Source organism: Ornithorhynchus anatinus, chromosome 11 (genome assembly GCF_004115215.2).
Source record: "Ornithorhynchus anatinus isolate Pmale09 chromosome 11, mOrnAna1.pri.v4, whole genome shotgun sequence".
In the NCBI taxonomy this organism is placed as follows: Eukaryota; Metazoa; Chordata; class Mammalia; order Monotremata; family Ornithorhynchidae; genus Ornithorhynchus; species Ornithorhynchus anatinus.
Window position 1 is genome coordinate 36413885 of NC_041738.1, and position 25359 is coordinate 36439243.

At 44.2% G+C, this 25359-nt stretch overlaps 1 protein-coding gene across 1 annotated transcript in view; it reads right to left on the reverse strand.

The window, feature by feature from the left end:
• Window positions 1–340: 340 nt before the first annotated feature.
• The window catches only part of PDPR (pyruvate dehydrogenase phosphatase regulatory subunit), a 36978-nt gene continuing 11959 nt past the window's right edge, over window positions 341–25359 (reverse strand). The window contains exons 6-18 of the mRNA XM_029074829.1: window positions 23573–23694; window positions 22136–22253; window positions 21480–21629; window positions 20708–20900; window positions 20059–20183; window positions 17581–17736; window positions 17250–17383; window positions 16449–16597; window positions 15786–15898; window positions 14440–14534; window positions 11508–11597; window positions 10409–10591; window positions 341–8307 (exon numbers count right to left, since the gene is read on the reverse strand). Of these exons, the coding sequence (XP_028930662.1) occupies window positions 7903–8307; window positions 10409–10591; window positions 11508–11597; window positions 14440–14534; window positions 15786–15898; window positions 16449–16597; window positions 17250–17383; window positions 17581–17736; window positions 20059–20183; window positions 20708–20900; window positions 21480–21629; window positions 22136–22253; window positions 23573–23694 (2033 nt within the window). The 3' untranslated portion in view covers window positions 341–7902. The remainder of the gene's footprint in view (window positions 8308–10408; window positions 10592–11507; window positions 11598–14439; window positions 14535–15785; window positions 15899–16448; window positions 16598–17249; window positions 17384–17580; window positions 17737–20058; window positions 20184–20707; window positions 20901–21479; window positions 21630–22135; window positions 22254–23572; window positions 23695–25359) is intronic.

The window sequence follows — 25359 nt, forward strand, 5'->3', positions numbered from 1 at the left end:
TGCAAGCTGAATTAGGCTGTGAGCTCGTTGTGGGCAGGGAACGTGTCTGTTATAATTGCGGTGGTGTACTCTCCCAAGAGCTTAATACAGTGCCCTGTGTATAGTAAGTGCTCAATAGATACAACTGATTGATAAGGGAGGAGCGTCTAGGAGGGGCTAGTGTAGAGGACCAGCTCCAAGGAGAGGAAAACCCCAGTTTCCTCCCCGTCTTCCCCTCCCGCCCCACCCTAGCTTCTGCTCCTTCCTGCTTCCATATCTGGGAAATAAAATTTGGGTTTGGGGAGCTCAAATACCAAATGCTGGATAGTGCTAGATACCATCACAAAGTGTACTCCACAAGTTTTCCTGGCAAGAATAATTAAAATGCCTGTTTATTCATATACAAACCTAGTACCACATAAATTGACCAGGGGAAGAAAATTTCAATTGAAATCCAGCTTGATATAAATACAGCATACAGTGTTAAGTTAATTCAGCATCCACGGAAGGCAGGGACCCCAGTACCTTGTGTGCCTGACAATATCCATTTGCGGCCCATGAAATGATTGCAATGACAAAACTGCCTTGTGTGTTTCCAGGACCACATTCTAACCGAGTTTGATCAGAGGACCGTGCCACCACCCTTCACAAACGCAATCAAAACTTTACAATAATTACAATGGCTTTTTGTTTTTTATAGCTCCAGGGTTGACAGGAGCGGGGGGGGGAGGGCATTACTTGTGCTCCTAGGAAATCCTTCATGTAATTACATTTATATTCTTTTCCCTTCCTTTGTGGGGAAAAGGTGTGGCTAAGAGAAGGTGAGGTGGAAGAAGTACCACAGATGGAAATCAAGTTTTTCTGCTTTTGTTCTATGCTGGCTGCATCCGCTATACGACATTCCAGAGTGTAAGGCACTAGGAACTGGTTTAGAAAACTGAGGTTTCCCCAGCTCCAGTTCTCGGTTTGCAGAGGAAATGCTGGTATGAGTCTTTGAAAAAGCTGTTAAAAATAGCCTTTCCACCTCTTAGAAACTCTGCTCTTGGCAGGCAGGGAAACGGGAAAGGTGAAGAAGGTTCTTGAGGGATAAAATAAAGGTGCCTCCAAAAGTCATAAGAAAAGCTACCTCAAAAGAGATATCTTAATTCTGCAAGAAATGGCAGACGTTCTCCTCAGAAGGAGCTGTCAAGTATCACAGTGCACAGGGTGCAGTTCTGGAGTTGGGTGGCAAAAAAGGAGGGCACGGGCAAACTGAACTGATCAATCCCCCTGAAATAAAGTGCACCAGTAACTTAGGGGAACCGAATCCGTGAAAACAGCCCTGCAACCCAGCACCTTAAAGCAGAGTCCAAAAGGAAGAAGGGAGAAAGAGCAGCTTTAAAAGACAAACGGCTGGCTTACTGAGCTAAACCGGACTCTGAACATATTTTAACAATCATCATACGCTAGCCGTTACCTACTGGGCTTATCTTCATTGTCCCAAATGTTTCAACAGTCCACTTTCCTCCTCACCATGTGTGCAAATATTGTTTGGGAGACTGGGGGTTAAGCAGCAGAAATGCAATTTCAGCTGAGAACATATTTGCCATTCTCACACAACTTAAATGATTCATGAGCCTTTCTGATGACCATCATTGGTGGCAAACACTCAACCCATAGCTGAAGGAAGTCAAGGGAAAAATGGAAGTCAAATTGGCAACATATGAGGAAGAAAATGACTTGATACCGCCAAGTGATGGTGTATTAAAACGCTACCGTCATCTCACGTACCTGGAGAGGTTTTGCCATTTGACAGGCATTCGAAAAGAGTTGGCAATCAGGCCACTCACTGAAGTAGGTCACTTTTAAAATCCATCTTAGGGCCTCTCTGCCCCACACCACAGTATCTGCTGTCAGACATCTTGCCTTGACAAATAGTTTTACTTTTCAAATGTGGGTGTCAGTTAATGCAACATAGACAAGGTGGACTTCCCTTCATTTTTTAATGTTAGATGTCTTTTAGAAAATACAAAATGGAAGAGAACTCTAGAAAAATCCTGTTCGAAACCCACCACGGAATTGGAGTGACATCTCCCTGGCAAGCTATCGCTGCATTAAATGTAGCTGCTCAGTTTCACTCCAGTGAAAAATGGAGTCAGTTGTGCAAATGTTGAAAAGGAAATCAAACCAGGTAAATTAAATGGCATTTGCCTTTCCAGATTTAGTTCGATATGGCTTGTGCACTAAGGCCCATTTTCCAGCATAGGGAAGCACAGTACGGTAGTGATTCTTGAGCAGTTGTCTATGCTGGAAGAGGTCCTGTTTCTCAACAAAGTAATCTCAAAAGTTACGCATGAGCACAAATACTGTTTTAAAGCATTACAACTTACTCTAAACCGGTCTCACTTTGAATTGACAAGACATGAACATTCCTCAATTGGGGAAGGCTAAATTTCAAGAAATTTACATTCAGTGAAATGAGAGGAAGCTCAAAAAGTCCCAAGACGCTATTCAAAGTACAATATACGAAACGATGCAAAAAGTGTTCATTTAAAGGGGCAGCTAGAATGAAAATATTTTCTTGATTGAGGACTTAGAGTAGTCTGCACCTAGTAAATGCTCAATAAATACCATTGATTGACTAATTTGACTACCTGTTGAACTGCCATATACATTATGCTTTCAAGCTGGGGAGGCCAAAAACCATAAATGAATAGAATCTAGCTCCTTGGCCAAGACCTTCAGAAATAGTATTTCTAATTCTCATTATTTTTGAAATCTATGACATCTGAGGACTGTGAAAGTTCATTATCTTGATTTGGCATTTTTATTGACAGGCGTCTATAGTGGTATTTATTAAGCACTTACTACATGTCAAGCACTGTTCTAAGCCCTGGGGTGGATACAAGTTAATCAGGTAAGAAACAGTTGGCCCACAGTGGACTCACAGTGTTTTCTTGAGATTAGAAGTAGTGGTTCAACCTAGGAGAAAAAAGTAATTCAGTAAAACAGAGAGTGTGAAGGTAGGAAGGATTTAGGAGGGAAAAAAACAAAAGACCTCATTATCAAATGGGCCATGGTTATAAGACTGACTTGATACCCAAATGGTTTCCTCCTTTGCAGTGCATTATAAATCAGGTGAGAGCTCTCAAATCACCTGGGAGACAGCGTCTCTCCTCCCCAATTACAAGCATACTATCCTGAATAAACTGGGACTTAAGAAGGAGAGGCAGGGTAAGGATTTGCCACTTTTCTCCATTTAATCATCTTTTCTCCCAGAAATTTCTCCCAGAAATTGGCCAGGCAGATGACCAATAGCATCAGTGTGTCTAGATGAGAGTGAGATGATCCAGATATATTTCTCCTTTGTTTTCTCCATATGGTTGAAATAGCAGCTTGTTAAAGACAATAATAATTTTTTAAAAAATCAAGGTTTACTTCCTTCTGGCAACAGTGAGGATGAAAGGAATGGGTGAGGCTAGAAGGGGGCATAAGTTCAAAAAGGGTGAAAGTTTCCTCTGCATGTAATCAGTTCTTAGTATTGTACTCTCCTAAGCACCTAATTCAGTGCTCTGCACAAGGTAAGCATTCAAACCTTGATGTTTCTATAATTTCCTGTTGGTTCTGATGTAAGCTGGACTACCCAGAAAGCATTAGCCACTTGTTGAGTTGAAACAATTCCTTTCTCCCACTTGGGCAATTAGCATCAAACCTACGATATGTAGGTGATTAGTAGTTTAAATGATGAATACGCTAGTCACTTTAAATGAACTTCTCTGCCTCTTTAGGCTATTACACGTTTCATGAAAAAGAACATGAAACCCTTCCTTGATCTAGCACCATGTGAAGGAATCTGTCTCTGGCTATAACTCCAAATGACAAAGCCATATGACTGTGGTCACACAGATCTGAATGTGTTCACAGGGGACCTAAAGGCAAATGCCCAGCGGATACTTCATTGGAGTAAGAGACCCCGAGAGACCCCAAGATATCATCTGTGTGTGGGGCTAAAGTACAGCCTATTTTCAAGATCAAAAGAAAAGGAGGCTCAAACAGGGCCCGTCCTACAAAGATGGAAGGCAGAAAAGGATGGAATTACTCTTCATCCTAGAAAGCCCCAGCTCAGGGGATTCAAAAGGAAGAAGTCAGGGGTCACTGGGCAGCTTCACTGGAACCACCTCCCTTGAAGGTGGGGTCAGAGATTCTCAATTCTCTGAGTCTCACATAAATCACCCAGGGAGCTTTGGGCACCCTAGAGTACAGACGGAGTCAACGCTGACAAGAGGGACTCTCACCTGGCTCTTCTACACTAGGCACTTGGAAAGGGATAGCCTCAATGGAAAACGTCTCAAAATGTTCCCCGCTGCTCCCAACTTTACAATGGAGAGTCTTTAGATTTGGCTTCACCAGGAGTAGCAGCAGAAGCCCTGGGCTTGCTCCTCCAGAAGAGCCCGACAAGTTTTACAATATTCAACAAATAAATCAGGCAGTCATTTGGCCCTCCATGCCAACTGTCAGGGGGAAAACCCTGGGGTCATTTTAATGACTACACTGTTGAAGCACACAACCACTTGGATCTGAAGGAGGAATCTGCCTGATTAGTAGGAATCTGGACAAGGACTGTACCTAATATCAGACCTCAATCCCTAGGTAGCCCTTTCAGGGCTTGGATGAAAAACAAAGGAAAGCAGTGGATGGGTTGTGGAGTGCAAATAATTATTAGAACCATGCAAAAAGAATCAGTCAATAAGTGATGATATTTTGAGGGGACAGAAAACTAACTCATCCTGCTATTATTCTTGAGAAGGCTCTGCTGCGTGAGGCCACTGGTTTCAGGCCTAGCCTTCCCTGTGCTTGACGCCTTCATGGCCCCACCATTAAACCGGGACACCTAAGTTCACGATTCCTGGTCCTAGTTAGCCAAAGGATTTGTGTACGATTCGCTGATCCTCAATAGCTACACTGCTTGGATTTGACTCAGGAAAGTCATACAGGCTCTCTGTGTGCCTCCGTTTCCTCAACTGAAATATGGGGGCACTTTCTCTCCCGGGGTCCTGGTGAAGAACAATAATGAATAAAAAAAAATTAAACAAACAGTGCCCATGGGCTACAGAAAACAGAAACACAGACCAGCATATGTTAAAAGCTATTAAACCAACAGAAGTACCGGGAGGTATGAAGATAAATTTACCTGCAGGCCTTGTTTCCCTATTTCTTGATCCAAATGACTGTGCAGAATTAAAAGTTACACTAACTGCTAGTACACAAAAAGTTGCTGCTGGCACTCAGAAAGTTGCATTTCAGTAGTGGGATAAAATTAAATGTGAACAATCTACATGTAGTTTTAGGAGCCTCCAGGAGTCAGTCCAAGACAATGAAGTAAGTCTACACTATTTACAAAAAGGAAGAACTTTGAATTAGTGCATGTGTCACAATGCAAGAAGAAAACAAAACTTCAGCTTTGAGTTGTTCACCTGTCCTTCGAAGCTCAAGCTGTGCTGGACTTTACATGAGATATCCTTCATAAAAGAATTTTGGTCTTTGGGGATGGGCTTTGAAGAGTCAAAACACCTTCACAGGTTTTTCCCATGAATTTCTCTATTTCTAGCTGGGAAACTGGAAGGTCCTCCCCTCTAAACTGTAAGCTCCTTGTAGACAGAGACCGTGTCTATTAACTCTATTGTCCTGTACTCCCAAGTGCTTAGTACGGTGCTCTGCACATGGTAAGTGCTCAATAAATATCACTGATTGATTCTGGAGAATATGGCACAATAAAAGCTCGGGGTTGTGTTTCATCTCAAAAGGAACGAGAGTTAGAAATCGCTCCTGAACATTCAGCCCATCTTGTCAGAAGGCAAGACCCAGAGCAAACAGAGAAAAACACCCTGCTATGGTAAAATTCTGCTTTCCAATTCGGTACGATTCTTTATCTTCTTTTTAAACTGATGGGAAGGCCAAGGAAGAAGAGGGACAAACCCAAAGTGGTGGCCCACACTGGAGGGCTGGTGCCATTCCACAAAGATGCTAGCTGGGAAAAGAGGAAGGAAAGGAAACCTTGAGGCAGAGAACGGAGGATGTGCTGAGATGGGCTGATGCAATTCAGATTCCTTTAAAAGTGCTTACCAAGACTGTTCTGGATCTACTGCTTACAGAGAAACAAAACAGCGAACCTAGTTCAAATTTGGTCAGCCATCTGCTCCAGCTCCTCAATCCCTGGATTTGACTAACTAGCTCTCATTTGACCGGGGCCGTTTAAACCAAATTGTTCAGAAAAATCGAATTTGGGGGCCTGCACTTTCACCAGTAGGTCATACAAAAAGGATCTGCTGAGGAGATTGTTCTTTCACACCCTCAATGATTGTACTCTCCCAAGCACTTAGTACAGTGCTCTGCACACACGAAGTGCTTAGCAAATACCACTGATGATTTCCCTTTCCAATAGAGAGACTGCAGGAGGGGAGTGGGAGGGGAGAAGATGGAAGAGGAAGGGGCAACAGAGGATGGGGGAAGGAAGAATGATCTGAAGGAAGAGAGGAGAGATTACACCATTTACCATACCTCTCTGCAGTGGAAAAGCAATCCTTTGAACCAGGAGCAATCTTTGGCTCCTCCCTCCCTACTGGATTTACCCTGGGTTCGAGGACCACAAACAGCCATCCCTCTTTCCTTCTTCCTACTTCAACCCGATGGCCTGCAAGGTGAAGCTTCTGGGTGGCTAGGCCACCCCTATAAAAAGGTAATGCCCCCAAATCCTCACTTTCTCCACAGCAATGAAAACTCATGTCGGGCTCGCTTAGCAGCTGCTGCAGAGACCAAAAGGGCTTAAACTAGAGAACAGAAAGGGAAGCCTGCTAGGGGAAAGGATGGAAGGAAGAGGAGGAAATGAGGACACGTGTACTTTCAGCGTTTGAAAGAAAAGTAGAACTAGTGTAATAATGATATTTACTGAGCACCTATTAAACGCATTGCACTATACTAACTGTATGGGAGACAAAACCCAACAACCGTAGTGCTACTGTTCTCTTAGGATCAGACCTTTTCAATTTGAAGAAGCATGAGAAGAAAAGTTTAGTTTTCCTTTTGGGCAGTGTGGTACGTTCTGATCTTGGCTTACTGAAAGCAAACCATGCATCTACCGTGGAAGTGGAAATTTCCCATCAGAGTTTTTTGTGTTGGCTAATGTCAGGCTCCTGACCGGGGATCCAGTAGTACCGGGATGGAACCTGCCCGCCTCCCTAACGCTCCTTAGGCAGTGTCCTTGCCCCGTCACGTGCCAGTGAGGTAGCAAATCATTCTATTGCTGGGTGGGTCAGTGCTCCAGATCCTCGGTAGAGGAGACGAGTGTGAATTAGAATATCTGCTTCTGAACTGCCCATTAAAGGTGCCCCTACCCAGCTATCTTTGTGGGGGCATCTGAGGTTTGACTACTCCTCCGAAAAGAACAGATGGGCTGTTCAAGGGTGGGGGTGGGAGGGTAGCCAGAGGAAAACAACATCTGAACTGGAGGCTGAGCAACAGGGATGGGGAGAAGTTCTATAGATCAGACCATCAACCCTCCAAGAGCAGCTGTGAATGTACAATCTACTTTCTACCGCTGAAGCTTGCTTTTGTTTAGCCCACAGAATGTACAATCAGCTGGAGGGATCAGGAGGGACAAAGATTGGAGAGAGACAGAGGGGGAGAGAGACAGGGGGGAGAGACAGAAGACGGGGAGAGAGAGAACACACACAGAAGTTTCAGAGCAAGAGTTTTAAAACACGTAAAGTTTAAAACATCCTCAAGTCCTGAAACGAAAATTCCCTCAGAGAATGAAGAAACAAGGAGAGGAGAACTGGATAGGGCAGGAAAGGAGAAAATAAAGCAAGAGAAGGAGAGGGGAGCTGTCAAGGTGATCCTGATGCAAATTCCAGTCTGGGAAGAGGGAGACCAGGTTCTCCAGCGGCATCACTTCCCCTGGAAGCCACTCAGTTCCATTTCATCCTTACGGCGCCTGAGGGTGAAGAGGGAGCTGAAGGGATAGAGCTTGGCTTTGGCCTGGAAGCGCTGTCCAGCGATGTCAATCTCATACTCGCCACGGTTGATGAAGTCAGGGGTCACCACCAGTTCCTCCCCGGTTCCCTCGTCGTAATTCTGCACAAAGCCTAAACAGACGTGGCGCTCTAGGGTGTAGCTGTAGGCACTGCTGGTGGTCTTGCCGACGTACTGGCCGTTGCGATAGATGGGCTCTCCCCACCATGGCCAGAGGTCCAGGTCCGTATCGTGGTCCTCCAGGATGAACATAGTAAAGCGCTTGAACACGCCACTCTGCTTCTGCTGCAACAGTGCCTCTCGACCGATAAAATCGGTTCCCTGGGAAGCAAGGCGAAATGCTGAACTAGCGGGAAGAGGCTCCATGAACCCCACCCTTATCGCCTGGTCGGGAGGAAGGCTGCACTTAGACCTACAGTGCAATCCTTCAACTTTCTCGACTAAATGGACTCTCTTTTCCACAAGATAGTTACTCGCTAGACAAAGGGCATGGTGCACTAAGATAACAGCGTTTTCTCAGGACAATTTTCCTCACTAAAGACCTTCGGGACACTAGAACGTATTGACTGCAGGACAGACTGTGAGTGGCGATGGGATTTGGACAACCTATAGAACCCCAGAATGAAGGAAGGAGTTGCGTGAACATGCCACTTAGTCGACGTGACTGCTAGTGCTCAATACAGGGTGAAGCGGGGCAAAGGAGAATACCCAGACTGACCTCTGAGTAAACTAGAACAAATTCAACAGAGCAAAATGAGACACTTCCATGTCTGATCACTCAGATCCCAAATCTTCTCAACTGACAATGAAAGGAATCCAATTTATAAACATGCATTAATAATAATAATAATGTTGGTATTTGTTAAGCGCTTACTATGTGCAGAACACTGTTCTAAGCGCTGGGGTAGATCCAGGGTAATCAGGTTGTCCCACGTGAGGCTCACAGTTAATCCCCATTTTACAGATGAGGTAACTGAGGCACAGAGAAGTGAAGTGACTCGCCCATGGTCACACAGCTGACAAGTGGCAGAGCCGGGAGTCGAACTCATGACCTCTGACTCCGAAGCCCAGGCTCTTTCCACTGAGCCACGCTGCATTCCTGCCCCCAGACAATAATCCCATGGGACGCTAATCATTATTCCTATTCTGTGGTTCCTCGAGTCCCACTTGGTCTAAAAGTCCCAGCTCTTGATAGCCAGAGGAGCATTTGGAAGTAAGCTCATTGTGGGCGGGGAAAGTGTCTACCAACTCTGTTGGACTGCACTCAGTACAGTGCTCTGCACACAGTAAGCGCTCAAAAAATACCATTGATGGATGGATACAAGAGACCAAACAAGGAAAAAAATCCGTTACTACCTGAGTTCAATTAGCTCCTCAGAGCCAAGGTTAGAAAAGTCAGCTTGTCTAAATGGAGCAGGGATCAAACAACTTAAATAAGAGTAACCTACAAAGGAGATCACTTTAAAAATGAGAGAAACAACGGCACAAAATGGTAGACTTTTGGCCCTAGGAGAGGAGAGAACTAAAAATTTTACAGAAGACACCTGTAATTGAAAGCATCTGCTGGACCCTCAGCCGTTAAGTGTGGAACAAAGGGCACCAGACAAAATCATCATTCCAGGGACAGTGTGTCTAGAAGAGCAGCCAACCAGAAGATGTCGAGGCATCAGAGACAGAGTGTTTTTCAAAAGTCGGCAATTTCACACTGTATTTTTCCAGAATAGAGAAGATTTTTCATCCCAAGGACACGGCTTTCTAAATTATTTTCACCTCACTGCAACTGAGGCTTCATCTCTCACGGCTCTCCCTGGCGGGTCAGCAGAATACTAACCTAAAGCTGAAACATCTATTGATCGAATTCATCCTCGTCTTAATGACCCTGGTTACGGGTAACCCTTAGGCCAACTAACAAGAAGGGGTTTTGTCAATAACTTTTTTTTAATGCAATTTGCCACTGAAAGGGTGAAAAGCATTAGGTTGGATGTGTGCAGGAAAGGTTTTTTCTAAAGGATTGCTACCTCGTGCAAAGCCCCTAATTGTCCCAAAAGCCAACCCAAACGACAGCTGCTGCTTGGGGATGGTCATGGTGAAGGACCCATCCCCTGTTGCCCCTCTTTTTATCTACTCGCCGGCTGCCAGCCTGCCTGGATATTAGGAACTGCCCTGAGGCACAGAGGGGCAGCATCAGGGAACAAGTTTGGGGAGCAGAAAACCCTAACGTGCTCAACAATCCTCGGTTTTCCTTGGGCCACCTCCGTGCAAACAAGCAACGGCTTTTCACTGGAAAGCTCTTTTCCAGAAAAACAACAATGCAAAAATCTACGGCTCAAGCAGGCTTGGTCCCCGTCTGTTCCCCTTTCTGTTCTTCTTCACTGTCACCACTGAGGAAGCTGACGGGTTTAGAGACACCACAGACCTTTACCTTTTCTAACTTCACCCGAAACTCTCGTCCACATTCCAGGGGGGTGGTGAAGGTGTCCAGGTCTTGGCCCCAGAAGGCAAAAAACTTTTCAATGCGGAGACTGCGGAGGGCATAATATCCGGAGTTTCGGATTCCGTATTTCTGTCCGACACTCATCACTTCATTGTAGACGTGCAGGGCGTACTGCGGGGAGAGAAAAGATTGCTTTAACAGGCAAGGAATCGGGAAGCCGAACGAGCCACCTCAAGACTGGTGTCTGGCCTCTGGAAATGACCGATAGCTAATGCTTTGGAGACGAGGAGAAAAAGCTCAACGTTTGATTTTACGTGCAGGAAGAAATGCATGGTCTTCTGAAAGAAACCTAAAATGTTCAGAAGCATGTCTTGGAATCCTTACCAGTGAGGCACATCTATTCTTACTAATGATAAAGGTAAGGGCCAGCCTCCTCCTCCTACCTTCATCCAATTCTGCCTCAGTTTCCATGACTACAACCCATATTAATTGCCCTTGACATGATGAAGTCTTTCACACCGTGTGGGAATCACTGAATCTGTACAACTGAATAAAATCCTTAAGGCACACAAGAGACATAGAAATCGACAGGAATGCTGTAATGCTGAAAAAAGTGAATTGTCTTATTTCCCTCCTCCGAAATAGCAATGTAACATAGCTAGATGTGAGGAATTTGAACACCCCTCCAGGAGTTGCTGACAGAAAAACTGAAGTGGACAAGGGAAACCACTGACCTTGAACTAACCTAGGAAATTTTACCTCAAGCCAACCAAGTGAGCTTTGGCCCCCACAAGTCTGGGATCTGAATGTCATTTGGCTCGGCCTCAAGGAAACAGCATCCTGGAACCTGAAACCTCTTTCCAGAATCCCGGATAGTCACTTGTAATGCCAAGGTGAATAACTTTTATATTTTGAATGTGAAAAACATATTAAAATATGCCAAACTGGTAAAAGTTTTATGGGATTCAGTTTTTTTTCTCTCTAAAGGAAATGGCAAAAATGTGCAAGATTCAGTGATTTGAATCTGCAGGGCCTCTGTTCAATCTGCAGGTCGGATGTTTCTGACAAGGTAACGGAGCCCGCTTACCTCTATGGGAATGTAAAGCATGAATCCAGGTTCTCCTGTGTGCGTCATGCTCATCACCCGGATCCCATTTGCATATCCCACACTCATCTCCTGCAAAAACCAAGGAGGGAAAAGTTAGACTACGGTGCTATGGAAGGAATCCTTCATTAGGGAAATCCACTGGCAAATCTCACCAAGAAGGGGGCACTGAGCTTTGGTTTTTTCTTCTATGCACGGGAGCAACTGGGAAACATTTCTCACCGCCCGATTGCTGAAAAGCTGCTCCCGCTAAATTGTAAAGTACTTGAAGATCAGGTCTACCAACTCTGTTGTACTCACCCAAGTGTTTTGTAAAGTATTCTGCACAGAATAAGCACTCAGTGAATACTACTGATGGCTAACTGTAAGTATTAGCGCTTGTGTTCCCTGAAAGGAAAAGAATCCTGTCATGGGCATGAAAAACTGAGAGCTGGAGTCATGAAATTTATGGGAAGCGATCACCTCTGACATCTTCCCTGGGAAAGAGATTTTACAAACAAAATACTATGCATTTGCTACACAGAAGATATGTTATGTGCATCACAATTAGCCTACTTCCATAGTTTCTGAGACTGAGATTTGGCACTTGTCTTTTAACAACAGCGGGAAGCAGCTTACCCTAATGGATAAAACAGGAGCCAGAGGACCTGGGATTAATTCAATTCCCGCCATTTGTCTGCGAGACCTTGGGCAAGTCACTTCACTTCTCTGTGCTTCAGTTTCCTCACCTTCAAAATGTGGATTCAATACTTGTTCTCCCGCCTATTTAGACTGTGACAGGAACATTAGGGACAGGAACTGTATTCAGCCTGATTAAGTTGCAGCTACCCCAGCACTCAGAATAGTGCTTGACACTTAGTAGGTGCTTAAATACCTTAGAACACACACACCTCAATGCTTACAACAACTGGTACTTAACTGACCAGTCAGTGCCAACTATTTAATTACTACAGCAGTATGAAACTTGCTAGCCGTAAGAAAATGTGACATAAATGTGTCCTTTATCTGCAGGGAAACTGTTACTTATTTTCCAAGGAAGCAAAGTGGCATGAAGGAGTCTGTGGATTGCTACCTGAAGTGTCAAGGGTTCATTCAATAGTATTTATTGAATGTTTACTATGTGCAGAGCACTGCACTAAGTGCTTGGAATGTACAATTCAGCAACAGATAGAGACAAGGGTTCTGGGTTTCTTTGCCCCAAAGCTGATATGCACAGTAAGCGCTCAATAAATATGACTGAATGAATATGTAGGAAACTGGTGGAAAACCTATAAGAGGTTTTCAACTTTGCTTTAACATCGAATAGCCTCCCCCATGTTAAGTAACTGTCAGGTCATTACATTTTCTCTCCGTATCTGCAGAAAGTTGTCTACCAAGGTTCGCCAGAAGAGACAACTTTTATTTCCCAAGTACATCTGCCCATTGCAAGGCAGAGAAAATTTTTCAGTCTCCAAAATCAATGGTACATAACTGAGCACAAGCAGACGGAGGAAGGGATCGAGGAAGGAGCTCATCATGTGGTGAGGTGTCTGTTCTGAGTCCAACACCCATTCCCAAGGTCCCCTGGGGATGAGGGGGGACGGGGATGGGGGGGAGAGCCACTGCAAAGATATTTGCTGAGGCTCTTCTGAAAAAAGGGCAGGCTTAGTCACTCAACACTTTACGGCAGGTGATTTAGAAAGCGGTTTAAGAAATCGCAGTACCGCAAAACTATCAGAGGGAAGATTCACTATAGTGGTGCTTTTCAACTTTTCTTAGGGAGCTTTCCTCTTGGACAGTATCATGCTCCTGTCCCGTACCTCTCTCCCCAACACCCCCAGGAGCCCTCAAGGGGGAGAGGCTCAAAATGAAGATCTAAAACAACATCTACAGGAACCCAGAAAACACTGAGTAAACAGACTCTTTATATTAGGGATTCAACAGTTACCTACAGCAAATAAGCAGGCAGGTGATGATGATGATGGTATTTGTTAAGCACTCACTTTGTATCAAGCACTGTTTTAAGTAGACTATTCTCTTACTCCCTTAGCAAACACTACAGGGATTTGCAAAACGGTCTTGGTGTGCTCATGTTCTGCTGTTCAGAAGATCTCGCTACACTTTCAGACTCCCAATGTTGAGACTGGCCCTACTCATACAAATTACCTGAATAATTCAGGCCTACAAAAACAAGCTGTTTCAGAGTGACCTAACTATTTTTGGCCTACAACACAGTGAGTATTCTAGGTTTCACTTATCTGGATAATTTGTCTAGCAGTTTATGCACAGTAAGTGCAAAAAGGCAGAAAGTAAAACTCCTTGGAGGCAGGGATCAGTTATACTAACTCTATTAAACGCTCCCAAGCTCTCAGTAGAGTGCTCTGCCTGCAGCTTGCTCTCAGCAAATACTAGTGATTGACTGAAACTGACTAAACCAAGTTCAAGATTGAAATTCCATAGATACAAAAATATATCCTCAAACAACATTAAGGTAAAAGCAAATTTGTCTTCCAAGATTGTACAAAAATAAAAGGAAAATGTTTTTCTTTTTCTAACAAAGCACTATCCACTGAGAGAGCCCCATTTGCCCAAAATTATATTGTGGGTGAGACTTTGGAAACAGGGTGAGGAAAAAAAGTTTAGCCCAGAATTGAAAATTTTCCAAGTTTCACTGCCATAATCCTGTAATTTGACGGTGAATTTAACCCATCCCTAGGAAAACTGGGGAAATGTCATTCAGAATTGACTTTGGTGGGTCAAATCTACTTCAAAATTTTGCTGTTGATTAAATACATCTTGAAAGGGAAAGAGAAGTTAAAATTAAAAACTTGACTACATACAGTTCGCTCCGTGTGTCCAAGGTTCACCAGGGGGACACATTGCTGGCTCAAAGAAGTTCCCACACATTTAAAAATAAAACTGCAAAGTCACCCACCTTGCAAAAGAGAGATGGGAAGTGCTCTGCTGTCATAGGGGCATAGGATAATTCTGAGAGGACATCCACTGCACGAGGGCCGATCAGATTGAGAGCTAAACAGAAAAGAGAGAACTGTTCTGTGACGCTGAGCACACAGAGTGAAAGAGAGGAAGGAGGCTTAGTCTGAGCCCATCTGCTTGGCGACACATTTGGGCAATTGGTTCATCACCCAGTAATGAAATTGGGAAGACTAGGGAAAGTGGGTGGCCAAAACACTGGCACACAGAAGGCTGTCCCATGGCCATGACTGGGCCTCCTACTTCCCATCTGTGCTCAGAATCTCCCACCTGGAGACTGTAGGGAACGTTGTGGCAATTTGTAACCAAGGACTACATCATCATCAGTATTACTGAGCACTTACTGTGTGCAGAGCACTCTACCATAACACGTTCCCTGCCCACACCAGTCTGGAGGGGGAGACAGGCAATATAATTTATGATATATAATGTATAGATATGTACAGATGTGCTGTGGGGCGAATATTAAATGCCACAGGCTTAGAACAATGCTTTGCATACAGTAAGAGCTCAATAAACACCACTTATTGAAGAGCCCAACGCTAACCTCCTTCTAATCCTATCCTATTTAGATTACATTTATATATTTGCATTATTTTATTCTAAATTAAGGTCAATTTTTAGATATCTGAATTTTATTAAAGGTTCTTATTTGTAAATTATTCATACTGTTGTGTATCTCTTCCCATACTTATTTTCTAAGTCCCTTCTAAAACAGACCCTGTGTCTTAATGGCTTGTCTGGTGCTTACCGCAATGCTAAGTTCAGTGTTGGATAAAAGAAACAAAAATAATGCTAATAAACATTAGGGATGTTACAGGGTGTTAGAAGGAATATTTCTAATACAAGGAGAAATATAAATGCAACCACCTCACTCTTCCCCTACATTGCTCCAATGGGGAACAGAATACTGGGCTGGATAGACCATTGACCTGATCCAGTTTGGTATTTCTAATACTCTAAATTCAACTCCCTAAATGGTGCAGGTCACTGCATTATCCACTGCATTAAAGAGTAGACCAATGTTACTTTGTCACTGCACTGAGGCCACTCTCCCCAGTGTCACCAACGACTTCCTCCTCGTCAAATTTAAGGTCTTGCCACTTCACCGCTGGGATCAGGCCCTTCTCCATCCAACCAGCTGCCATGCTAGTCCAAGCACTTGCCTTACTCCGCCTTGACTACCACATCCTTTTCCCCTTCTTCTCCACCTCCCAGATCACAGGGGACAGACATACCCAAATAATCCAGTATTTGGATCTCCTGACACCTCCTTAGCCCTCTCACCTGTGTACTTCCAGGTGACGTCCTCTAAGAGTAGATTGCCATCATTGGGCATGTGCTTCTTGAGCCAAGACCAGCAATGGACCTGCTGGTCAGTGGGAGAAATCATGAAGAAGCTAGAACAACAGACCAAAAGGAAATGAAAACCAGAGGGCGATGAATGAATGATTCAAAAAGCAAATCTTTCTTTTCTTCTATTCTATGGGCTCATGAGTTGCCTTTAGCATCTTGCAGAAGTCTTAGCAAAGGCCCAGAAAAACCAAATAAAAGCTCTACCTTCCCACAACTGTAAACACTACATAAGGAGAATAATAGGAAATTCTGGCTTTGCATAATATCTATTATTTATATAAAGAATTTACTACATCTGATGATCATAGAACACTTTACAATAGAGGCAGCACGTTATTTTAAGCTTAGAGCTAGCGGCAAATGACCTATTTTCATTTCTTCTGGCTCAAAAGAATTGACGAGCCAACAGCAGGTTAGTTTTTGTGTAATTTTCTCTTCTCAGGGAGAAGTGAGTCAGAACCCCCTCTCCCAACAACAGAACGAAAACCAAAGATCAATATCACTAAAGATATGGTAGGAGGAAAAAAAAAGGAACAAACAAAGGAAGGAAGGGAGAAATGGAAGGACGAAGAGAAAGAATCCAATCACATTTACCTACGCTTGTTGAGTCGTGCCACACTGCAATCATTCTCATAACCTCCGTTTTCATTGAGCATGCCCGTATGCACAATGTGCCCCACTGGCACATCAAGATCATTAGATAAGAGATACTGCAGAACTTCTAATGCTTGATCCCCTGTGGACTACAAGGTTTGAGAAAGAAATAGCATGACCACCACAGGCCAGGGACCACATCCTGAAAAGCAATGCCAACTTGCAACAAGAATTCAAAACGGTCAGCCCGGAGTTAAACCGTCAGTCACGACATCACTTCCACAAAGGGGAATCTCTTCCAAGTAACTCAATCAAATAACAGAATGGTCTCTGTTCGTCAGTAAGATACATTAAAAAAAATAATGAAATTTATGAAAACTACCCTTACAAAAGAATAAAAACCACACTTTATCAGATTATTTCCCAGAGAGACAGTTTGAGGGAGTAGATGAGAACAAAGAAGTTCTCTTCTTATCCAGATCACTGCTAATTGGTCCCCCTGCACAGTGAAAGGGAGAATTGGCACAGACAACACTCAGTGGCAAGAGAGGGGGGTTTGAGCCCAGATTGGGCAGGTGGGAGGAGCCAGTTCCAGTGGGTCCCGCCTGGGCAACGAGGAGAGGGAGCCCCAGATTCAAGGGAGCCCCTCTGTTGAGAAGTGCGGGTGCCTCGGCTTTAGAAAATCCAGAGGGAAGGCTGATTCAGAGCTGATGAGAGCTAAAACAATTTTCCAACAAATGCTCTTCTTGCAGACTAACGAAACTTGCGTCTACAGTATATTGAAAGCTTCCCAATACTTACACTTATTTCAAACTTGGTGAAAGAGGACATGTCTATGACACACACAGCCTCTTTACAGCACTTCACTTCAGACCCCACTATGTCAAACCAATCTGGTTTATAAAAAGTCTTGCTCTGATCCAGTGCCAACAGATCTAAGAGGAAGAAACAACAAGAGGGGTAGAAGGGAATCGGACCATTTATTTAGGGTGCTTATCATATACACAGGATGTATTCAACGAACCTCTTCTCAGAGGCTTTGCCACAATACTTGCAAAGTGTTCTGAAGTCATTTTTATTTGCCTTTCAGGATGTAAACACTAAAATGAAAACGGAGAATGTGATCACTCACCCTTCTCTGGTGGGACAAAGTACTTGGGCCTCTCAAATCCGTGTTTCTCCATCCATCGGGCCCCCTGGGCATCCAAACGATCATAGAGGGGGGATGTACGAAGCTGCCTGCCAGTCTGGAAGTCCCAGCGGGGAACCTTCAGATCGTACATCAGGGCTGTATTGGGGGTCAAGAACCGTCTATTATTAATCAATGGTATTTACTGATCACTTACGTGTGCGACGTACTGTACTAAGCGCTGGAGAGAATATAATACAACAAAATCGGTTGATACCTTCCCTGCCCACAGAGAGCTTAAAGTCCGGTCTATTATCTCCCAAGCTAAGGAACCTAATTCACAGAATCCACATTTATATCGGGGTTTTTAGCAAAGAGTCTGTCGATACCAACAAAAGAAGGAGCGTGGCCTAGTGGAGGGAGCACGAGCCTGGGAGTCAGAAGGATCTGGGTTCTAATCCCGATTCCACCCCTTGTCTGTGTGACCCTGGGCAAGTCACTTAACTTCTCTGCACCTCAACTACCTCATCGTTAAAATGGGGATGAAGACAGTGAACCCCATGTGGGACATGGATTGTGTTAGAGCTTAGTACAGTGTAGTGCTTGGTAAGCACTTTAACACATTAGATAAACAAAAAACTAAACCCCAGAAAACCATAAAGCAGTTATTTCAGGCACCAAATGCTGCCTGATGCTGAAGGGAAAGCCCAGTGTGAATTTGGGGGTCAATGGCTGATGCAGTCTTCTGCTGCAGAGACAGACACTGCCTGGACCTCCTGTAAGAGCTCATTCCCAGGTCCCTAATCATATGCTGGTCAAGACACAATACTAGCTCAATACCAGTTCAAGATGGACCAAGTTCCAAAACTTTATAAGCTCCACGGAGCCATGGGACAAAAAGCACAGAAAAAAAAAAATCTACGTGTATAAATATTTCCAGGATCTGAGTTCTTAGGCTATTAGTACACTACACACATATCTTCTTCATTTTATCCGCGTTCCAGAGGTGGGGAGGTGGGAAGAATCACTATCCATTCTGTCGCTGGAGAAACCGACATGAAGTTGCCCAGTGTTACCCCTGCGTTAAGACACGTGTACGCTGGCTGGGAGCAGAATTTCTCCCTTCTAACTCCCAGGCCAGTAGAAGGGATGAGCAGGTGAAAATCTAACTCAGGTCTTTTTCAAAAAAGTTAAAGCGCAGAGGAACAACAGCAAGGCAAAGTCTTGTTGGTTTCGTAGGTTTGTTTGAGAATTCTACAGGTCTAACGTTTTGTTCTGGGCTCAAGTATTCATCGTTAAATCTTCTCTGAAGGTAGAGACTTCCTTTTTGGGGGGGAAGAGAGGAGAGAATGAGTTGGACTATTTCCTGAGTGATGGACATCTCATAGGACTCTCTAAGGGTAGCAAGATTTGGGAGGCGGGCACAGAAACAAAAGAACCAGACACAAAATGACAACTTTAGAATACTAAACTCTACAAAATACTTATTAAACTTATCCTTTAAGGCAGTGAGACAGTAACTCTAACTACAGTTCTATAGCATCTGCTACAGAGTACTCAGTTCTGAATTACAGGCCAAGGATTAGAACTCTCCCACTAAAAGGCTATTCAAAGGCCCCATTGTATACGTAAATTGAGCATTGAAACTCCAAAGTAAATTGAGCTGAGAGGTGCAGTCACATCCAATTTAGCAGTTCAGTTCTGAACACAAGCACTCACAGAATACTTAGGGACAGTTCATCCAAGTCTGAAAATGGTTTTTACAGTTCTGGGCAATGAACTGTAAAGGGAATAAAAATCTACCTGAACCAATGCAATTTGGCTCAACCTTCCAGTCCAAAAATCCGTCTTTCAAACAAACAGTCCGAGCTTGTTGGTGAGTAAATCAAAGAAGCATTAGGCTAGCGAGAATTTAAGAGCAAATTAAAATGCATACGCCAATCTTTCGAAAGTGAGAAGGAAACTTGTGGTTCACATAGAAAGCAGCTCCTCTTAAGGCTGATGAATTTCATATATTCATCGGACGAGGATGGGAGTCTGAGAACAACTCGGTGGATTCACAGCCTTGGAAACAGAAGGGGAAGGCTACCAATGCACAGCAGGAGGAGAGGGAGGAGCCACCCACAGCCCTAACACAAGCACGTAGTTCTCACTGCAGAGTACCAGGAGGACGTTACTGTTAAGCATAAAATGAGATGCCACTGCAGCCATTTTCTGCTAGAAACACCCTATCAAGAGAAGGCTCTATTCTGCCTTCCCAGCTCCGCTCAGATGAGCAGAGATGGCTCAGTAGGACTGGCCTTGGGGTACGAAAATCTGGGAGGGTTAAATGTCACGCATCACACTGGTGGCGTGTATCTACTGTATCCACTAGATACAGGGGAGGAGGCCAGTTGTTCCAAGGGCCGCAAGAGGGCTGCCCTGCTGGAATTCCGGATGTTATTCCGGAGGGTGCTGGGAAATGGGACGGGGCTCCCTTACGCATCACTTCCATGACCCGGTGGCGGAGGAAGGTGCGGCTGCTTTGGAGGGCTCCGAAGCGTTTCAGGTCCAGCGGCCACACGTTCTCCGAAGGGTAACCGTGCACCATCCACTCAGCTAGGTACCTGTTGGGAATTGGAGAAAATGGAAGGTTTGGGATATCACGGAGGGTAGTCCAGTGACCAGAACAACGGATTGGGATTCAGGAGAGCTGGCCCCTCTCTTTCCCCTGCCACAGACTCAGCGTAACCTTGGACAACACAGTAAACTTCTCTGTGCCCGAATCTGCTCATCTGTAAGACAAGAACCACATTCACCAGTACTCTTCCTTATTTCACGGGGCCATGGTGAAAAACCACCAGTAGTTATGTGCATTTCACTGAGTGACAATGTACCCCTTGGGTCTCCTTCAAAAAGTGCCGAGTGGCGCTAACTAATCCAAGTTTTCCTCAGAAGCAACCTGGTGTTCTAGGAACTGACAAGGAGAACTACACCAGGAGCATAGTCCCAAAGTGACCGATAGAACGGTACATATAAAAACCCTGTAACGTGTCTTGAGTTAGATATCAACAAGTATAAAATATTGTTCTAAGTCAGCCGAGGAAGCTCACAAGTTGACTCCCCTAAAAATGGGCAGTGAGTTACTTACTTCCCTGCGCCCCCGCCAAATGAAATGCCGGCAGAGTTCATTCCTGCCAGGACAAAGTAGCCTTGTACAGCTGGAGACTCCCCCATGATGCACCTCATGTCTGGCGTGAAGGACTCGGGGCAGTTGACCAACTGTATGATCTCTAGAGCCTCCAGTTCTGGCATCCTGCGTAGAAGGGAACTCAGCAGGGGCTCTAATCCAAAAAAACAAAACAAAAAAAACACACAATATGATCTCGACCTAGAGATAAATCAAATAAATCCAACAGCTTCAGTTCCCTGACTCATTCTCACTTGCCGCTAAAAAGCAAACAAACAAACAAAAAAACCTCAAACAGACAAAATCTCTCAACACATCCCTATTCCTGGACCCAGCAAAAGAAAGTTCACTACGGAAAAACAAACAGCTTTGCACTGATGAGAGATCATATGCCTTGGGAAATAGGTGGAGGCTGCTTATAGAGTAATGGGCATAAAGATTAAAGGAAAAGATATTCCTCTGAGTTCTAAGGAGACCAAAGTATTAAGAGTATTTACATACTGAAGAATGTGAAAGAAAGAGGGAGGGTGAAATACAGATGAGATACACATGTGAGAGATTATTTCATGAACTGAGCTACTAACATCTACCCAGAGGTAAAGACTTTTCACCCTGTTTCAAAGCTAAAAGGCAGAACTATTTAAACAACTCTGTCTTCCACCAATCTACTGAGAATTTGACCATCCAACCTTTTCCCTACTGTAAAGCCTCCCCTCCTGCCCCATACAAGTACCAAAATGATCCCAGTCTTCATGTAGATTGTGAATCTCCAGTTGGTTCTTGCCCTCAGTAAAGATAGGTTTGGGATTCTTCTCAAAACCTCCAGACAAGATACCCCCTTTCCAGCTTCGAATATAGATTCTTCCATCTGGATCCACGATGGCTACAGCAGGAGAGAGAGATGACAAGGGGGTGGGACGAGGGAGAGACGAGGAGGTGCTTCAAACCAAATCCGTCCACCGCTTGGCCTAGCGGAAAGAGTCCAGGTCTGGCAGTCAGAGGACCTGGCATCTAATCCCAGCTCCTCTAATTTACCAGCTGTTTGTGACCTTGGGCAAGTCACTTAACTTCTCTGTGCCTCAGTTACCTCATCTGTAAAATGAGTAAATCCACCTCCCTTCAGCTTAGACTGTGAGCCTCACATGGGACAGAGACTGTGCCCACTGTCTCAGAGATTGGGGGAAACCTGAGGCTAGAATTCAGTTGTCTGAGATAAAATAAATCTGAGGTTTTTCTCAACAGCCTCACAGAAAGCTGGAATCAGGTTTTAATTCCCAAGGGTATCCTAAGAGGGAAAAACCACTTGGGCTAAGATCAGCAAAACACCCCTTAGAGATCAGAATATTGATAAAACAAGATTAAAAAAAAAAGGAAGGAAGGAGTCCTCACTTGGTGTGATGCTCTGCAGAGGGGTCTTCAAGGGGTGAGTAAGAAGATAGAAGTGTTCACAGGCATGTAATGGAATATTAACCGGCTGCTCGTTGGACAGGCCAAGCTCGTAAGCCCACTGTAAATGGACAAGATTGACAAAGGGGGAGGTGGGGATAGGGATAGGGGAAGAGAAGAAATTAAACAAAATTATAATTTTTAATTCCAAGGCATGCAAGGAACTCTACCTTATTATTCTGAGATTTTATTTTAAAAAATCCATTTCAAGAAGGAATACAGTTATTTAGAAAGGACTACCATGGTTGATTTTTTTTTTTATACCCTGAAAAGATTCATTCAATTTGAGACGAAGATTCAGTAAGCCTCACGATCTTCTTGGGGCACAAATGAGATCCACGATAGCAAAAATGCTCTCCTTCAACCAGCCTTACTATCAACCAGAGACCAACCACCACCAATAATTAGCAGCGTGGCTCAGTGGAAAGAGCACGGGCTTTGGAGTCAGAGTTCATGGGTTCGAATCCCGGCTCGGCCACTTGTCAGCTGTGTGACTTTGGGCAAGTCACTTAACTTCTGTGCCTCAGTTACCTCATCTGTAAAATGTGGATTAAGACTGTGAGCCCCACGTGGGACAACCAGATTCCCCTGTGTCTACCCCAGCACTTAGAACAGTGCTCGGCACATAGTAAGCGCTTAACAAATACCAACATTATTATTATTATGTTGCATTTTACTGAGTGATCATGTATCTCTTGGGTCTCCTTCAAAGGTGCCAAGTGGAGCTAAGTAATCCAAATTTTCTTTAGCGGCAACCTGGTGTTCTAGAAACCGACAAGGAGAACTAAGCCAGGAACACATCCCAAAGTGATCGATAGAATAGTACGTGTAAAACAACCTGGTATCAATTGCCCACCTATGTAGCTGGCTGAACCAGTTCTTGTTAAGAACGTGAGGAGGAAGGGTAAGAATAGAAGTGCCTATATTTTAATGCACTTTCCAGACATTTGTGTTTTTCTGGTCCAACCTAGGAAGAATCATTCATCTCCCTTACAACTGTTTAATCCACATAATTGTCTAAACCCACAAGCACTGCAGCGATCTTTCATTCATTCATTCAATAGTATTTACTGAGCGCTTATTATGTGAAGAGCACTGTACTAAGAGCTTGGGATGTACAATTCGGCAACAGATAGAGACAATCCCTGCCCAGCGACGGGCTCACAGTCTAACCGGGGGAGACAGACGACAGAGCAAAACAGAATAAAAACAAGACGACGTTATCACGATAAATGGAATCGGGGGATGTACACTTCATTAACAAAATAAATAGGGTAATAAATAATATATGCAAATGAGCACAGCGCTGAGGGGAGGGGAAGGCGGGGGAGAGGGAGGAGCAGAGGGTGGAGGGGGCCAAGGTTTATTGTCGTAACTAACCTGGCCCGCACAATTGACGAAATACTGGCATTCAATCTGTCCTCTGTCGGTCTCCACGCCAGTCACGCGACCATCTTTGACCAAGACGTGAATGACGCTTGTTCGGTCGAGGATCTGCACGCCTGGGCGGAGGTGAAGAAAAAAGGGGTTTTAGGCACAAAGTTTCTGGTGCAGTATCAGCCTGCAACCATCCGCAAACCCCAAACGAGTAGTCCAATCTCGCTTTTTGAGAGGCATCCAGAGCAGGCCAGATTCCCTGACTAAAAATAACCGTCCTGTTGTCAGTGTCTCAGAAAATGGTTACCCTACTGCATGTGGCACTTTTCCTTACTGACGTACATTTAGAACCATCCTCTTACTAGAAATGAAAAACTATTTCAGAGAACTACTCTGGGGCAGAAATGAATAATATATCAGGAATCATCAACTGGGGCAAGAGGGAGCGAGTTCATTCAGATCCCCAAGAGAACGGCTTTTTTGACTTTTCTAACTTTTATCCCTTCACACCAACTTATTACCAAGGATTTCAACTGAGGCAAAATGCTCCGGCACATGCTCATTATGGCAGAGATGCTTTGGAAGTGTTGTAAAGTTACAACCTCTGGCCTCGGGGTGAATCGATTTGTTCAGAAAGAATACATCTGCCTCCTGAAGAAAAGAGGAATTTAAGAGAAAAAATATTTACAAACACCAGTCTAATAACGATAGGCTCTCCTAAACTGAAGCCCTCAAATCCGAGCGATCTTTACCCAGAGGATTACTCTTGAAGCAAGAAATACCCTTGTATGCAGGTACATATATAATTGTCAAAGCTACTGCTGACAGCGAGCGCCTATCTTGATTGATGCACTCAACACATCCTTGTTTATGAGTAAGGATAGATCCCTACTACATGTTCAATTTGATATAGCTTTACTATCAGTCAATCAATCATATTTAATGAGCGCTGACTGTGTGCAGAGCGTTATACTAAGTGCTTGGGAGAATTCAATTCAACAGAGTTGGCAGATATCTTCACTGCCCACCGGGAGCTGACAGTCTAGAAGGGCAGACAGACATTAAAATGAATTATGGACATGCACAGAAGTGTTATATATTGAATATTCCCTAGGCAAAACAAACCCACCAATGAAGAAAAAACAAACACTGGTGGCTTGAAGAAGTTGAGTACAAGACTGGAAGCCCCATGTGGTACAGGAACCATGTCCAACCTGATTATCTTGTACCCACCCCAGCGCTTACCACTCAATAAGTGCTTACCAAGTACCCCTAATTATTATTATTAAATTCAGAAGAAATACGAGTGAAAATTTCCCTTTACCTGCCAGCTGCCCCGGGGCAAGTGGCAAGACTAGAGAGCCGCTCGGCAACCCACTGAAGCGGCGTAGCGTAGTGGATAGACCACATGGGCTTGGGAGTCAGAAGGACCTGGGTTCTAATTCCGCTCCACCACCTGTCTGCTCTGTGAGCTTGGAAACGTCACTTCACTTCTCTGGGCCTCAGTTACTTCATCTGTAAAGTGGGGATTAAGAGTGTGAGCCCCATGTGGGACCTGATTAACTTGAATATCTGTCTCAGTGTTTAAAACAGTGCTGGGTACACAGTAAGCACTTAACAAGTACTATTATTATTATTATTATTATTATTATCTGACTCACAGAATGGATAGGAATACCCACTCCCATGTATTAACTCTGGCAATTCTGTGCTTCCCTGTAATCAGCTGTATTTACTGAGCACTTACTGTGTGCAGACCACAGTGCTAAAGCCTGGGAGCATACCATATA